Source organism: Ranitomeya variabilis, chromosome 2, assembly GCF_051348905.1.
Source record: "Ranitomeya variabilis isolate aRanVar5 chromosome 2, aRanVar5.hap1, whole genome shotgun sequence".
Classification (NCBI taxonomy): Eukaryota; Metazoa; Chordata; class Amphibia; order Anura; family Dendrobatidae; genus Ranitomeya; species Ranitomeya variabilis.
This window is the reverse complement of record NC_135233.1, coordinates 444,500,712-444,518,753: the sequence shown is the minus strand read 5'-3', so window position 1 is coordinate 444,518,753 and position 18,042 is coordinate 444,500,712. Positions and strand designations below refer to the sequence as shown.

The 18,042-nt window shown below is 44.0% G+C and overlaps 1 protein-coding gene across 5 annotated transcripts in view; it reads left to right on the top strand.

Moving 5' to 3' along the window:
- The first annotated feature begins 224 nt into the window (after positions 1–224).
- ANO5 (anoctamin 5) overlaps positions 225–18,042 on the top strand; it is an 80,636-nt gene continuing 62,818 nt past the window's right edge. For 3 of the 5 annotated variants that reach the window (XM_077287179.1, XM_077287177.1, XM_077287178.1), the window contains exon 1: positions 274–470. In XM_077287179.1, the coding sequence (XP_077143294.1) occupies positions 407–470 (64 nt within the window). In that variant the 5' untranslated portion in view covers positions 274–406. Of the gene's footprint in view, positions 471–18,042 lie in introns of all 5 variants that reach the window. The other 2 variants (XM_077287175.1, XM_077287176.1) reach the window with 2 other exon arrangements.

The window sequence follows — 18,042 nt, the reverse complement described above, 5'->3', positions numbered from 1 at the left end:
ACTCAGGGGGCAGAGGATGGGGGAGTAGTCTCATATACTAAGGAGGCGGAGGATGGGGGGAGTAATCTCATATATCATATACTCAGGTGGTGGAGGATGGGGGGAGTAATCTCACATATCATATACTCAGGGGGCGGAGGATGGGGGGAGTGGTCTCATATACTCAGGAGGTGGAGGATGGGGGGAGTAATCTCATATATCATATACTCAGGGGGCGGAGGATGGGGGGAGTAGTCTCATACACTCAGGAGGCGGAGGATGGGGGGTAGTTTCTTGGAGGAGGAGCTGTGCTGGAGGCCGTCAGTCCGGGTTATATCCGCCGCTCGCTGTCGGTCTCCCCGTGTTGTGGCAGCTCCGACTTTCTCTTTCTTGTCCCGGAGATAAGAGCTGAGAGAAGCCGGGAACCATGAACCGCAACGGGAAGAAGAAAGAGGAGGAGACGCTGATAGAGATGTCGGGGGCTGTGGACGGTGAGTCTGGGGCGGCGGGGATACTGGTGGGGTCTGGAGGGTGGTCCTGGGGTTATCAGTTTTGGGGGTAGGAGGGTGCAGTGTTTTGGGGTGACTCACGCTCGGGGTTTCCGGGTGACTCATGTGTGGAATGTCCTCCGCTCCGGGATCCCTCCTGTCTATACAAGGAGCAGTGTCTGCAGGAGACCGGGGCTTGTGTCCTGAGCCCATACCGGAGATCCTGTGCATACACGGCTGCATATAAGGCCTCATTCATACCTCTGTGTATGAACGTGAAAAAAATGGCACCGGTGTCATCAGTTTTTTTTTTTTTTTTGTGTCAGTGTGTCTTCAGTGTTTGGTCCATATTTATCCGTTTTTACTGTCAGCTCAGTGTGTCTGTCTTTACTGTCAGTGTGTCCGTGTCTGTTGTTACCTTCAGTGTTTGGTTGGCGTGTCTGCGTCTTTGCCGTCGGCGTGTCTGCGTCTTTGCCGTCGGCGTGTCTGCGTCTTTGCCGTCGGCGTGTCTGCGCCTTTGCCGTCGGCGTGTCTGCGCCTTTGCCGTCGGCGTCTTTGCCGTCTGCGTCTTTGCCGTCGGCGTGTCCGCGTCTTTGCCGTCGGCGTCTGCTCAGTGTTTTTCACAGATGGATAAATGGCGGCTTCTCCTCTCACACAGACAGCGTACATTAGACGCTGACGCCCTCCGTATGCTGGTCGTGTTTTTCAAGGTCTCATAGACTTGTGTTGTCCCTCGTCATCTGCGCTGCCGGAAATAACACGGTGTCTCCGTGTTTTGCCCTGACACAAGATCCGTGTGAATAGCGCCGTAGATAACAATAGGTGCGTGCTGTATCCATATAGAATACCGGTGTCTGGATGGGGCGTCAGACTGTGAGCTGTGACATAAGACAAGACGTGTAACATATTTAGCCATGCGTGAAAAACACTGATAGTAAAAACTGACACCGGCGCCATTTTTTTTTTGTTTACAGATGTGTGAATGAGGCCTAAGGTTTCATTCAGACGTCCTTTTTACCTCTACGTGTTCTGTCTGTGGTTTTCTCATGTAGAACATATGCCCATTGTAGTCTGTGGGGCTGTTCACATGCCAGTTTATGTCACAGATGGAAAGTTTCAGTGTAAGCCTGTGGGTTCATGAAAAAACCACACCGCACACAGATGGCATCCCCGTGTGCTGCCCGTGTGCTGGTGGAAATAACCCTTTATACTAGAGACCCCACACGTCAATAGAAACTGTCACCATTTTGATAATTTTTCAGGGGGCTGAACTACTCGGATATGTCCACATACGACCATAATAGTCCTCTGCTGATCTGTGATAGTCCGCAGCAGGATCGTCCCATGCAGACTTCACCCTATGGATTACAATCTCGCCCACTTTGCCGCGTCTGTAACGCTCCGCGGATATCCCACCTTCTGTGCTACAACAGCCGTAAGGTGCACATACGAGCGTTCGCGGTAATCGTACAGTCTAAACAGGCTGCTGATTTAAGAGATCATCACTCTCGGCAGCACATCATGTGGTGTAAACAGGACCTGTGCTGTCGAGAATGATGGCAGCCTGTGTGCGCTGTGTGCAGATGATACGTCAACTTAAAAATCAAGGCCCCCATACACATTTCACTAACATCAGCTGAACCAACTGATATTGATAAGCACGGCTGACAGTGTAATGTGTATGGGGGGCCCCCGACTCATCCCCGACTAGCGATGATGGGGGAGATAAGGATCTGACATGTCTGATTTCGACTGTTGATCCTTTTGTTCTCTAATGGATAAGTCACCCCTAGAGGGGTCTGGAAAGGACTGAGGGGTCTGGCAGCACCTCTCTCCCAAAGAACACAGGCGCACTCCTGTGTATGGAGGAGTCAGGAGAGAAAGCTGTCGGCTGAACCATGGCGGGACCAATCATTCAGCTGTCAAAGCATTTAGAGGGCTTTACCAGAATGTACCTTTTTACCTATTCATTAAATCTGGTGCTTCTTGTTAAAGGTGGTGTTCAGCATTAACACAAGTCAGCGGTCAGTCTGTGACCGCAGCCTTGTTCATCCTCACAGTGCACGCACTGCACGCTATCAGGATTCTCCGGTGGCGAGACTGGGCTATCATGTAACCACAAGTGTGCAATTTGCATACTCCTGGTCACTTTCCAACTAGATGTGTGTGGCCTCACTCAATACAAGTGACCTGAGGGTGGCCACACGTTTCTAGTCTGTATGTGGCTTGAAGTTAGTATATCGCATACTTACAGTCACATGGACACCCAATCTCGCCACCAGCATCGGAGAATCCTGACAGTGTGCACTGTGATGATTCACAAGTCTGCACTTATATAGAGCAACTGCAGACTTCAGTGCAAAGCATTGACAGCCCCCTTTAAATGTGTATATTTTTTTTTTTCCCCTCCATATCATTACCCATTAAAAATGAGTAAGGATCATTCTGTTTCAGGAAACAATACATGTACATAGCTGCAATGGTCAGACTTTAGCTTTTGTAAGAGAGGGGGTGGGTCACCTTTGACATCACCTATTGTGATTGGTGGACCCTGTTTATGAGCTGTGTATATAGGTGTTACCGGTCATTGTAATCCTGCCTCTGATGATAAGGAGTCTTCTGAAAACTGCAGCATTACTATTTCTTTTATTTATTTTTTTTAAATGTAGGTCCTGATGTGAAAAAAATGCCAAATTGGGAAAAATAAAAGGAACACAAGAAGCCATTTTCTGATGATGGCTTCCCTTTTACTGTCTTGGTGGTCCAGAGTTGAGTTGGCTGATGGTTACACTTTACTGTTCCATGTACTGATGCGATGGAAGCCTGTGAGTGACGCAGCTCAGTGCTGTAATAGGAGAAAGTGAGGGTTGTCATGTCGTGCCGCACCTGCAGGTACATATACCTCGGGGCGGTGATAAATGATGTCACCTGGGCAGCTTTCATAACATCCCAACAGCTGCAGAGATGGCAACCGCGCAGAACTAACAATACATGTAATGGGAGTTGTGTTACCTGTGGCTCGTTTAATGGGAAAGCTCTCACATTCCCTGTAAGATCGGGGAAGCGGCCACATTGTGATTACCCAGCTTTCCCAGAGTCAGATAATACTAACAACACATTTAATGACGTGACTGTGTGCACACTGGGGAGTCCCTGAAAGATGCACATGGTAATTATTCTTTCCTATAGAGAGTTTTTCTAGGCTGAGAATGGGAGATTGTGTAGTTTGTGCAGATGAATCTTTGCTGTCATTTTCCTCATCTTTCACTTTGTATCCATGTTGTAGCCTCAGTTTTTGTATTGGTTACTGTTTCAACTCAAATTAGATACTGTGTATCACTTCTTAAAGGAACAGTACGGCCTAACTATGTATAACGCCCTGACTGGTAATCGCCGACAGCCAATTACATGTGTGTAGTATTGTTTCTCTGCTGCGGTTATTGAAGTGGGGTACCTCCTTATATTAGGCTGGTTGTACAGACAAGGGCTGACCATGGGTCTTCGGACCCAAACGTGACATACTTATATATGGCTATGATGAGGAGACCCACGGCCGGGCCTGACATGTGGCCTAACTTGAAAGTTACTACTTCTATTCTTATTATTGTTAATATTATCAATAATAATAAATATATTATAATGTATTATTATATAATTTTATTTTATATCTTTTTTTAATTTATTTTTTCACCCATTTCTCAAAACCCAGAATCCATCTGTGCCTGAAACTGGATGTGTGCTTCAAAGAGAAAGAGTCTTCAAAAATTAACAGATTGTTTTCATTTTTAACGTATTTTTGGAATTTCTGGTATTTTTCTTTGTTCTCTGAATGATTCTTACTATTTATAAACGTCCTGAAATCTTGCAGTTTTTCCTGAGCACTGAGCTCCATAATAGCCTGATTCCTGTTCAGTAGAGATCACTTTTCTACAGTCTCATTATCGTCACAGACAGTGAATGGCATCACCTACATATTGATCACACAGGCACAATACAGGAGGTGTTATCATAGGGACCAGAAGTGTAATTCGATTAATTGAGGCAGCCTTTTTACGTAGGACACCACTGGGGTTTTCTATGGTCCTCTGGATGATCTGCTGTTCTCCCGTCTCGTGACATCTGGTGCAGACACGTCCAGGGCGCTGGTCATCCACATACCGCTGCTTCTTATTTTAGGCTTGCGGGTGTGTGAAGATTGGTGGTCTCCCTGCACATTAGGACCCTTCTGCTTTTTGTAGTTATTTTCTCTATAATTGAAAGTCTGGACTGAGTTGTGCTCCTGTAATTTTGGGTCAGGGTGGAGTTCCTCTCCATAAATAGAGCTCTTCTTGCATTTAAATGAGGGGTGTCCTGGATGGTGACAGAGGGCTGACCACAGGTTTTTTAAAATCTAAATTAAATTCTCCATCTGTGCCTCCGGTTTTAGTCTGTGTTCACATTGTTCTTTGTGAACCTGTCCTTCATATATACCAAGAGACCTCAGTGTAGCCCTAGGTGCAATTCACCTGATGGAAGCCAAAAAAATGTTCTTGCCGCTGCTGGTATAGTATTCATCGGCATGATGATTTATTTTTTTTAACCATTTAGGGAAACAAAGGTTTACCCTCGCGGTATACATTGTTGCTAACTTTTGTCAGTGTTAGAGTTTTAGTTGAGGGAATACTCGCAGCATTTACTTGTGACTTTAGACTCAAATTTGAACAGGAACCTTCAGATCCCATTTTTCTGAAGTGCGTTCCTCCAACCCTTCCCAGACACATGCACACCAAGCTTTACCAAGCAATTTGTGTTCTTAATAGGGAGAATGGAGCAATCTGCTGTCACAGCTTGTATCGCATAAGAACAGAACAATTGGGCATATTAAAATCCAACATGCCCTACCCTCTATTTCGCTTGATATCTGCCATTGGGGAAGAGTCAGGTCTGCTTTTTATAAGTTAGATGGTTGGTGCTGTTTAAAATTGGTGCATCTAATCTGCCTAAGTAAAATTTGCCTCTGTTTTCAAGAACAAAGAGATTTTTCATTCTATATTTTACTGCTCGTTGCCAAGATTACCGGCCACCTCTGCGTTCCATCAGAGGTGACCGGTTTTCTAGGTAAGGAGTGCAGCGCTTGCAAGCTTTATAGTAAAGAGATTGTAAGCGCCAATCTGGACCTAGCTTCAGTACCACTGTGTTCCTCCAATGCTGCAGAGGCAAATCTGTCGGTCTGCAGCATCAGGAGCGCACATGCTGCTAATGTGAACTGGCGGTTATCAGAACATTGAAATGTGTCTTTCCCCAACCTTCTTTGCCCTGATATCATCTGTCAGAATGTCCCTATGATCGGTCTGTCCTACAGAAAGCTGACCTGTAAAATCCCAACTGCCCCTTACATACCGGGCACAGATCAGCCGTATCCGGACGGTACTGATAAGTATAGATAATGGGTGAGTGGGTGTAAGGTTTATAGGGCTGCCTGCAATTATTGAACTGAGAATTGGTAGTTTGTTTCCATCGCAACGTTATTAAAAAAAATAAAGTGAGCTGTCCCAGAAGACTTATGATGACCCCTCCAAGGTCCTCTGGTTTTTTAGAGTGACGTAACGTTATGGCCTCTGCTAGACCAGCATGAAGCACAGAAAAGCATCATTACTGCTGGATATGGCCTCTGTTTTATTGCTGGAGACATCATCTATTAATCTGTGAAGAAATATCTTTGCAAGTAGATTAAATTCCTAGCCGCTCTTCTGACCTATGTATCTTCATGGTCACATGCTGTAAACGTCATCTAAAGCCGTGCAACTTGTCGAATGGGGCAAAGGAGTGACTAAAACCCACTATATTTTGCACCAAATTTAAAGGGAACATGTCATGTTGTACATGCCGTCTGATCTGTGGACAGCACAGAATAGAGAAGAAGCGGAGTAGGATAATATATAGATTTATTGCGTTTCAGTATAAGGACGCAGTCATATGACCATTATAACACGGACAACGATCACATCGCAATGCTCGGACTGACCGGCGGCTCTCGCCCACTTCTGATTTTGGCTTACAAATACTGAACGTGTGAATGTGGCCTAACTTGCATTTTATTCCCTGGTGTTTGTACACGAGTCCTGTGCATAAAATGTTATTTTTTCCAGAATCTTTTCACATTTAAAAAAACAAAAACTATCAATGTGATCAGCTCCTCCTGCCTGCAGATCAGATACCATTTTCAATATGATGGATTTCCTTGAAGCTTAGGTACAAACAAGTTCCTAATTCTGTCCCTGTTGTTCGCAAAGGGTCAAGATTTCCTCTGTCACTAACCACTGACTAACCTATATTTTAGTCGATGAACTGGTGGGGAAAAACGGGAAGCGAAAAACAGAAGTGTAATCTCCGAATCCAGCCGTCTTGTTACGCTCCCTGTGAATGGGTGGATTGTTTCTTTAGTCATTTTCTAAAACTTTGTCTACAAAAAAAGTAAAAATGTTACATATGAAGATTGCAACATAAACACGTGAAAACCCCCAACTACAGATGCAGTTTGAGAGTTTTTTTTTTTTTGTTTTTTTTTTATCACCCGGAAAGGAACGCCCTTTGCTGTGTAACGGTTGTATTTTTAGAATCGGGGGCGTTGTGATAACTGGAGAACTCACTGGGTGACACGGGGTTAAAGTTTATTGCTGCAGGAGCTGTGAGCCCTGGATCCCACATTATGGACTACTGCACTGTGCATAGGCCTTCAGTAGTAGTTAGTACGACTATAAGGTGGTAGTAGTTAGTTGTGTGCTGGACGCAGCTTTCTCTCTGAGCTTGTGCAGACAGCTGTCTGGAAGAAAGAATTTCTTGCCAATAAACATTCCAGAAATAGAAATTGTTGCCATTCTCCAGCAAAGAGGAGACTGGGACATGTTACATTTTTTATTTATTTATTTTTTTTATTTTATTTTATTTTGTATTCTTCATTTGTCTTAAAAAAAATAAATAAAATAAAATAACTTCACAAGAGGAAGTTTATTTTAATTTATTATTCAATAATAATTTTATTTATTGGTTATGAATAAATATGGAGAGTGAGGCCGCACATCCAGGGAGCTGAAACTTTTATTAGCCCACACATTATTTCCCTTTTCTCAAGCGCGGAGCTGAAACGTCTCATGGGTTAATAAAAGGTTCCTATCACTGGACCAGGGGCCTCACCCTCCATATTTGCTGATTGTTGGTGACTGCTGGGTCAGAGGCGTGCACCCGTGCTTTCAGATTACCAACGCTGCTGCTTTCCTTTTTTAGTTATTATTTGTGGATATTGGCATAATTGTCACTCTGGAATTAATATTGCATGAAATAAAGCTAAAAATCCTGCCATAGAGATTGAATGAGGAGTCCTTGCTTCACCACCGCCCCACTCAGTTAGGGACCCTCACCAATTGCCAAAACAGGGGTCCGCAATATGAATGGGACGGCAGTCGAAAGTGCGGAATGCTGCTCCATTCATTCGATACGGAAATGACCCAAGATGGGGGGGGTATTTTCAGCAGCCCCATAGAGTGACTGGTGCTGCGGTGCACACGTATGACCTCGGTTACTTTTAAATGGGGGGACAAAAGTCCCCAATTCTGGCAGCTAATGGGTGTCCAGTAGAGCAGTTTTTGCTTGGATCTTGGATAGGAGTCTGTTTCTTCCTACCAGAATATCACTTTAAAAGAAAAAGCCATCTGGTATTATGTCAGCAGTGCACCTTCACTTATTACATTCTTCATGTAGCCAGAATGTTTCCATGGTTACATAGAAATGATACATTGTTACATTTGTCTCGTCTGTTTCCTCCTCCCTTCAGGGTTTTTTTTTTTTTTTAAGCTCATTATTGTAATGCTGAAACCTAATAATTGCAGCACTGTACTAACTAATATGCTGCCTTTCTCTCACTTCTGGGTCCTGATCTCTGTGTATTATGGTTTGTGACTTGTAAGAACAGGTTCAGAATCTGTATTCATGACTAGTGGAGCGCTGTGTAACCTGGGCAAACATGGGGAGGGTCAGTGCACGCGTGGGTGCTGTATATTCATTATTACATGGTGTCATATACATGATTTCATGTTCTGGAACACTATGGACAGTATAGTAATGGAAAGTAAAATCCTGTTCTACGGGTCCTTCCTGGATCCAGGCATATTTTTTGGGAAGTGCATGACAAAATCTGACAGCCATGTTGTTCCCACACTCGGTTAGATACCGCCTGACGTCTGTGTAGTCTGTATGTTGTGTGCAACTAGATCACTTGGTAACACAGCCCCCGGGTATGTGACTAGTGAGCGGCTATGGGCTAAGTCAGAACTACAGCGCGAGTGTGTGTTTGTTTTGTTTGTTTGTTTGTTTGTTTTTAGCTAAAAATCATTTTTGCAATCGGGTTTTCAATAAAAATGTTACAGGCTCTTTATTTATCTGTTCATTGAACATTCATTTGTCATAAAATACAATGTAGGAGAACGTGGTCAAATTCTGCGCTGCTGAATCATGTAGTCCAAAGGTATTGTTAAAAAGTGGTCTTTATTCAAAACCCTATTGCTCTTTTTTTTCCTCCAACAGTTTTCATATTTGTCATAAAATAACAGAGGAGCTGAGAAAGACAGATATTGAAGTTACTAACCACAGTGTGAACGAGCTCCATGACGGAGTCTCCCTTCTCAGGCTGCAGCCAACATATAGGAGCCTTCACACAAATCTATTAAATATTATTAAATATATACTTGTTACAATGATAAATTCATGCTAATATTGAACACCATAGCATAGAAAATGTCAAATAAATACTTAGATAAAAAATTTTTTTGTAATTTATATTAAAAAAAAAAAAGTCCGGATCATACTGTGGGCCCATCCACCCAGAAACATGAGCTGTATGCTACATGGATGCACGCTAATACATAGTAAATAATTAATCTACACCGACAGGTATATTTTAATAGTGCCGAGTGACGTAAAACCCAGCAAAGAGCAGGAAGTGTAAAAATGCCGAAAATGTACACAAAATATGTGATAAGAATACAGATCATTGAAAAAGGTAAATGTAAACCAAGAGATGCAACACAACCCCAAAATGAGCCACAAACAGCACAGATAAGGCTGCCGTCACACTATCAGTATTTGGTCAGTATTTTGCATCAGTATTTGTAAGCAAAAACCAGGAGTGGGGGATAAATGCAGAAGTGGTGCATATGTTTCTATTAGGCTGGGGTCACACATGGCGTAAGACAATACGCCACGTATTATACGTCCGTACTACGGCCGTAATACGGAGAAATGTTCCCAAAATAGTGATCCGTAGTCAGGGTGTGTCAGCGTATTTTGCGCATGGCATCCTCCGTATGTAATCCGTATGGCATCCGTACTGCGAGATTTTCGCGCAGGCTTGCAAAACCGACATCTAATGGATTTACGTGCTCAAATGTTCGGGGAAAACATATATACAGTATATATATATATATATATATGTCATTGTGACACATATATATATATTCTGTATTTAGATTTCAATCAGCGCGATATCTGTGAACAGCCGGTAATTCAATTGCCGGCTTTTCATTTCTCCTGCACAAACCCGACAGGATATGAGACATGGTTTACATACAGTAAACCATCTCATATCCCCCTTTTTTTTGCATATTCCACACTACTAATGTTAGTAGTGTGTATGTGCAAAATTTCTGCGCTGTAGCTGCTAAAATAAAGGGTTAAATGGCGGAAAAAATTGGCGTGGGCTCCCGCGCAATTTTCTCCGCCAGAGCGGTAAAGCCAGTGACTGAGGGCAGATATTAATAGCCAGGAGAGGGTCCATGGTTATTGGCCCCCCCCGTGGCTAAAACCATCTGCCCCCAGCCACCCCAGAAAAGGCACATCTGGAAGATGCGCCTATTCTGGCACTTGGCCACTCTCTTCCCACTCCCTGTAGCGGTGGGATATGGGGTAATGAAGGGTTAATGCCACCTTGCTATTGAAAGGTGACATTAAGCCAGATTAATAATGGAGAGGCGTCAATTATGACACCTCTCCATTATTAATCCAATTGTAGGAAAGGGTTAAAAAACACACACACATGATTGAAAAGTATTTTAATGAAATAAACACAGCGGTTGTTGTAATAATTTATTGTTCTCTCAAATCCATTTGCAGTCCCTCGCTTGGCAACATAATAAACGCACAAGATACATACCTTCTGATGTACTGTCAGGTCCAACGATGTAATCCATCTGAAGGGGTTAACTAATATTACAGGCAGGAGCCCTGCTAATGCAGCTGTGCTCCGTGCCTGTAATCCCCGGCGAATGAATGAAATGTAGGTCATTGACCTACATTTCATTCATTCGCGGTGAGGCGCCCTCTGGTGGATGTTCTCATGAACTGCAGCCTGGGAACTTTTTCCCACGCTCCAGGTCATATGAGGACATCCACCAGGGGGCGCATCACCGCGAATGAATGAAATGTAGGTCAATGACCTACATTTCATTCATTCGCCGGGGATTACAGGCACGGAGCACAGCTGCATTAGCAGGGCTCCTGCCTGTAATATTAGTTAACCCCTTCAGATGGATTACATCGTTGGACCTGACAGTACATCAGAAGGTATGTATCTTGTGCGTTTATTATGTTGCCAAGCGAGGGACTGCAAATGGATTTGAGAGAACAATAAATTATTACAACAACCGCTGTGTTTATTTCATTAAAATACTTTTCAATCATGTGTGTGTGTGTTTTTTAACCCTTTCCTACAATTGGATTAATAATGGATAGGTGTCATAATTGACGCCTCTCCATCATTAATCTGGCTTAATGTCACCTTCCAATAGCAAGGTGGCATTAACCCTTCATTACCCCATATCCCACCGCTACAGGGAGTGGGAAGAGAGTGGCCAAGTGCCAGAATAGGCGCATCTTCCAGATGTGCCTTTTCTGGGGTGGCTGGGGGCAGATGTTTTTAGCCACGGGGGGGCCAATAACCATGGACTCTCTCCTGGCTATTAATATCTGCCCTCAGTCACTGGCTTTACCGCTCTGGCGGAGAAAATTGCGCGGGAGCCCACGCCAATTTTTTCCGCCATTTAACCCTTTATTTCAGCAGCTATAGCGCTGAAATTTTGCACATACACACTACTAACATTAGTAGTGTGGAATATGCAAAAAAAAAGGGGATATGAGATGGTTTACTGTATGTAAACCATGTCTCATATCCTGTCGGGTTTGTGCAGGAGAAATGAAAAGCCGGCAATTGAATTACCGACTTTTCACTAACAGCGCTGCGTATTTCTCGCAAGTCACACTGCTGGTCCGTGTGGAATCCGTATTTTTCTCGCCCCCATAGACTTTCATTGGCGTATTATTTGTGCAATACGCTGACAAACGCAGCATGCTGCGATTTTGTACGGCCGTAGAACGCCGTATAATACTGAACCGTAATATACGGCTAATAGGAGCAGCCCCATTGAGAAGCATTGTGCCGTATGTAATGCGAGTTTTACGTACGTAGTTTTTGCGCTCTTACGTACGTAAAACACGCATGTGTGACCCCAGCCTCATACTTCTCCTCTTAATTGTTCCACTCCTGGTTTTGGCTTACAAATACTGATGTAAAATACTGACCGTGTGACGGCAGCCTAAGAAGTAATATACCGGAGGGCGTATGGGATTACTACATGCCCCCAAACTTCTGCTAGTGTACTTTATACTGCACACAGGGCTATAAACAAAAACTCAGCAAAGAGCAGGGATTGCGGCAACGCCCAAAGTACACGCCAGATAGCCAGCAAACACCAAAAGCAATGCACAATGGTAAATGCAAACCTGGAAATGCTGCGCAATCCCAACATAGCTCACACATGGGGGTGGGGGGGTCAGCAGAACAGGTTCTTTTTCTTTTCTTATTTTTTTTCTTGTTTTTAAATAGTTTCCATACCTACCAGAGTTGCAGGGTGTATTTTGGTTATTTTTACACTTTCAGATCTCTGCTGCATCAATGCGGCGTGGCCTGGAGGTGATCAGCCTGTGGCACTGCTGAGGGGTTATGGAAGCCCAGGTTGCTTTGATACCAGTCTTCAGCTCGTCTGCATTGTTGGGTCTGCTGTCTCTCATCCTCCTCTTGACAATACCCCATAGAAGCATGAAGTGCTCTAACATTTCCTGGTAGATGGCTACGCTGACTTTGGTCTTGATAAAACACAGTGGACCTACACCAGCAGATGACATGGCTCCCCAAACCATCACTGATTGTGGAAACTTCACACTAGACCTCCAGCAGCTTGGATTGTGGCCTCTCCACTCTTTCTCCAGACTCTGGGACCTTGATTTCCAAATGAAATGCAAAATTTACTTTGACTGCAAACACCTTGGGCCACTGACAACAGTCCGGTTCTTTTTCAACTTGGCCCAGGTAAGACACTTCTGGCGTTGTCTATTGGTCATGAGTGGCTTGACACAAGGAATGCGACACTTGTAGCCCATGTCCTGGATACGTCTGTGTGTGGTGGCTCTTGAAACAATGACTCCAGCAGCAGTCCACTCCTTGTGAATCTCCCCCAAACAATCCTTTCAAGGCTGCGGTTATCCCGGTTGCTTGTGCACCTTTTTCTACCACTTTTTCTTTCCACTCAACTTTCCATTAATATGCTTGGATACAGCACTCTGCAAACAGCTGGATTCTTTAGCAATGACCTTTTGTGGCTTACCCTCCTTGTACAGTGTGTCAATGACTGCCTCCTGGACATCTGTCAGGTCAGTAGTCTTCCCCATGATTGTGGAGCTACTGATACAGACTAATAGACCTTTTTAAACACTTATGAAGTTTTTGCAGGTGTTTTTTGTTAATTATTCTAATTTACTGAGATAATGACTTTTGGGTTTTCATTGGCTGTAAGCCATAATCATCAACATTAACAGAAATAAACACTTGAAATAGATCACTCTGTTTGCTGGAAAAGGATGGCGGTGGCTGGTGAGTATAAGATGGGAGGTCGGGGAATTCCATTTAATGCCATAAAAAATGCTGGAGTGGTGCTTTAAGTAAAGGATTAAAAAAAATAAATTGTCCTCCCTGGTGGGAAATCCCTTTTTAATTGTTCTCTTCCCATGTCACTGCACTTTGCTCCTGGTTGGTCTACAGTAGCTCATATACTGCAGGTTTATGCACGTTCTTAGATTTTTAGGAATCTCTGTTAGGCCGGAGACACACTGGTGCGAGAGACGGCCGAGTCTCGCTGGTTAAAAGCAAGCTGTGGCACCTGCACTCCGGAGCGGAGCGTGCGGCTCCATGTATTGCTATGCAGCTGCACGCTCCGCTCCAGAATGCAGGTGCCACAGCTTGCTTTTAACCAGCGAGACTCGGCCGTATCTCGCACCAGTGTGTCTCCGGCCTTAGTGAGGTTGTCAGGGGGCGGAGAACATTGGTTTTTCTGTAGAACTTGTCAGGCAGAGTCCTGGTCCCGTTTTTCACGTTTTGCAGTGATCTAAACAATGAGAACACGCGAGTGTCGCTCCTCCAGACGGCAATGGAGGAAGCAGGTGAAATACAAGACGACGCAGAGATCATTGTGCTTCATGAAAAGCGTGAGCAGCATCTGTTCTCTGTGAGGCCTGTGCACGGTATACACAATCCGTGCGTCATATCACTGTTACTAAGGCTGTATATAAGGGGCCGTCCAGGGTTTAAATATTGATGTTGCATCATTTTCGGTTAGCTCATCAATATCAGATCGTGGGCGTCCAACAACCCCACCAATGAGTTGCTGTCAGCATGCCCTCCGGCTGCCAGACGTGCACAGTGTGCGGAGCCAGAACGGCGCGGCTTTGGGCACCGTATAGTGGCCAATCTATTGCAGATCATTCACCTCAATAGTAGCTGAGCTGCTGTATTTGTTTTTAAATCTAAGAAAATCCCAACAAAAAATTTGGCGACATTTTAAGTATCAAGTCATATCATTACAGATACATTTAGTCATAATGTCCCAAGTAATGGACACATTTTAAGGCCAATCATCTATTTCACATAAAGCATACAACTAAAGAGCAAAGGATGATAAGTAGGCCAATATAAATATGAAAATAGAAAAAACTTTATTGGAATATAGTACATACAACAAAAACGGGCAGAGAGGTGGATACAACCACAGTGCATATGAACAATTAAACAAAACGGGACATGGGGACCCTGGCTAGTAAAGTCCAAATAGCATATTAAAGATAGTAAATGGTAAAATCATGGATAAAAAATCCTACTGGTGGCTCCAGAGTATGGACATAGGTACACTGGCCTAGAGCTAAGTGGATAACAATGACATGAAATAGTATTTTAAAATAATATAGCATACCCAGGTATAGGTCCAGTGAATCACCGAGATTGGTCGAAAAGGGAGCACACCAGGAAGCCAGGGATCACCACATCACCCCGACGCGCGTTTCGGCGGAGCCTTCGTCAGGGGGCATGATTACAATCAAAAATGTGCGGCTTAAAAAGGGGACTGGAACCAATTGGCATGAAACTGGAAGTGGTATGTCGTTACCATGGGGTCAATATGCGCTAACAGATGCCGCTTTAATATACATAACATTAGCAATATAAATGCGTACATGAGTAATAGAAAGAGCAGGCAGTATCCGAGACGCAGATGGCATAAAAATAAGGCCATGATATAGAAGTGTGCTGCACCGCTGGTGACACATGCGCAATCGGAACACAGACCCCGTCCGTTGGCGTCAGGGGGAGGCGAAGCCAAGGCACAGACGTGCAACGTGGCGCCGCGTCTCCCTGGAGACGCCGAAAGACGCAGCAGACCCGACACGCATGCATGCACGGACAGCACACAGCATATCAATCGTGTGCTAGAAGAAAAAACTGACAGACACAATGGAAAAATGAAGGCAGGCGAATATATACAGGAAGATAATTGAGGTAACATTGAACCCATAATATGGCCTGAGATAAAAAGAGCCACAAAAAAATTATCTAATCAAAGTAAGAGGATAACTACAACAACATTTAAAAAAACAAAAGCAAAGCAATATGTGGTTTTAGAAAGAATTAATATAATTAGCACAATATGAAAATAATAACAAGTAGATGTGGCAATCTTCATGAAGAGTAATCCTGCGGGTGGAATGGAATATTACTCAGGAACCGATATGGAACTACAGGTCCTCGGACTAAAAACAATGAAAAATACAAAATTAGAAAAACAACACACAATTAAAAACCAGGAGAAATTGTTATAGCACGGGATGAAATCTAGACTAAACAGCAGTCCGGCATCACAAGAAAGGGACAAAGCTAAGGCTACTTTCACACTAGCGTTAACTGCATTCCGTCACAATGCGTCGTTTTGCCGAAAAAACGCATCCTGCAAAAGTGTTTGCAGGATGCGTTTTTTCACCATTGATTAACATTAAGCGACGCATTGTGACGGATTGCCACATGTCGCACCCGTCGTGCGACGGATGCGTCGTGCAGTGGCGGACCGTCGGGAGCAAAAAACGCTACATGTAACGTTTTTTGCTCACGACGGTCCGCTTTTTCCGACCGCGCATGCGCGGCCGGAACTCCGCCCCCACCTCCTCGCGCTTCCCCGCACCTCACAATGGGGCAGCGGATGCGCTGGAAAAATGCATCCGCTGCCCCCGTTGTGCGGCGGAGACAACGCTAGCGTTGGGAACGTCTGCCCGACGCACAGCGACGGGCCGAGCCCGACGCTAGTGTGAAAGAAGCCTAAGGTGTAGCGTGTTTAGCGTCCATATCCAGCGAGATTCAAGCTGGGCCAGACGCTGAGATATCCTACCACCGCGGATGTTGGTTTCAAGGGAGTCAATGCCCCTTATTCTAAAAAGGGTAGCATCACAGTTGTGGCACAACCAGAAGTGTCTGGGAATAGTTTTGAGGATGGATGGATCTTTATTATCAGCAGCGGCTATAATGCCCAAAACGTGTTCCTTAATACGGATTTTGAAAGGACGTGTGGTCAAGCCAATATATATGAGGCCACAAGGGCATGTGGCAAAGTATATTACATTGCGAGTGGTACAATTAATAGACTTCCTAATTTCAAATTTTTTTGATCTATCGGCATTAAAGGTATCACATTTGTCAACATTAGGGCATGCCACACAAATGCCCGCAGGGAGCACAACCAAGCCTTTTGGGGTATTGATCCAGGAACGTGCTGTTTAGTCAAGGTTTCATCCCGTGCTATAACAATTTCTCCTGGTTTTTAATTGTGTGTTGTTTATTTCTAATTTTATATTTTTCATTGTTTTTAGTCCGAGGACCTGTAGTTCCATATCGGTTCCTGAGTAATATTCCATTCCACCCGCAGGATTACTCTTCATGAAGATTGCCACATCTACTTGTTGTTATTTTCATATTGTGCTAATTATATTAATTCTTTCTAAAACCACATATTGCTTTGCTTTTGTTTTTTTAAATTTTTTTGTAGTTATCCTCTTACTTTGATTAGATCATTTTTTTGTGGCTCTTTTTATCTCAGGCCATATTATGGGTTCAATGTTACCTCAATAATTATCTTCCTGTATATATTCGCCTGCCTTCATTTTTCCATTGTGTCTATCAGTTTTTTCTTCTAGCACACGATTGATATGCTGTGTGCTGTCCGTGCATGCATGCGTGTCGGGTCTGCTGCATCTTTCGGCTCTCGGCGCCTCCAGGGAGACGCGGCGCCACGTTGCACGTCTGTGCCTTGGCTTCACCTCCCCCTGACGCCGACGGACGGGGTCTGTGTTCCGATTGCGCATGTGTCACCAGCGGTGCAGCACGCTCCTATATCATGGCCTTATTTTTATGCCATCTGCGTCTCGGATACCGCCTGCTCTTTCTATTACTCATGTATGCATTTATATTGCTAATATTATGTATATTAAAGCGGCATCTGTTAGCGCATATTGACCCCATGGTAACGACATACCAGTTCCGGTTTCATGCCAATTGGTTCCAGTCCCCTTTTTAAGCCGCACATTTTTGATTGTAATCATGCCCCCTGACGAAGGCTCCGCCGAAACGCGCGTCGGAGTGATGTGGTGATCCCTGGCTTCCTGGTGTGCTCCCTTTTCGACCAATCTCGGTGATTCACTGGACCTATACCTGGGTATGCTATATTAGTATTTTAAAATACTATTTCATGTCATTGTTATCCACTTAGCTCTAGGCCAGTGTACCTATGTCCATACTCTGGAGCCACCAGTAGGATTTTTTTATCCATGATTTTACCATTTACTATCCTTAATATGCTATTTGGACTTTACTAGCCAGGGTCCCCATGTCCCGTTTTGTTTAATTGTTCATATGCACTGTGGTTGTATCCACCTCTCTACCCGTTTTTGTTGTATGTACTATATTCCAATAAAGTTTTTTCTATTTTCATATTTATATTGGCCTACTTATCATCCTTTGCTCTTTAGTTGTATGCTTTGTTTTTAAATCTGCAAAAAAACATTAAATTAAGGTTGAGTTCTTCTTCCTGTGTACATTTCTATAACAGATGCATGAAAAGTGGATGACATATGGAAAATGTTCACATGTTCTACTTTTTTGGGCTTACACAGAACATCCCTG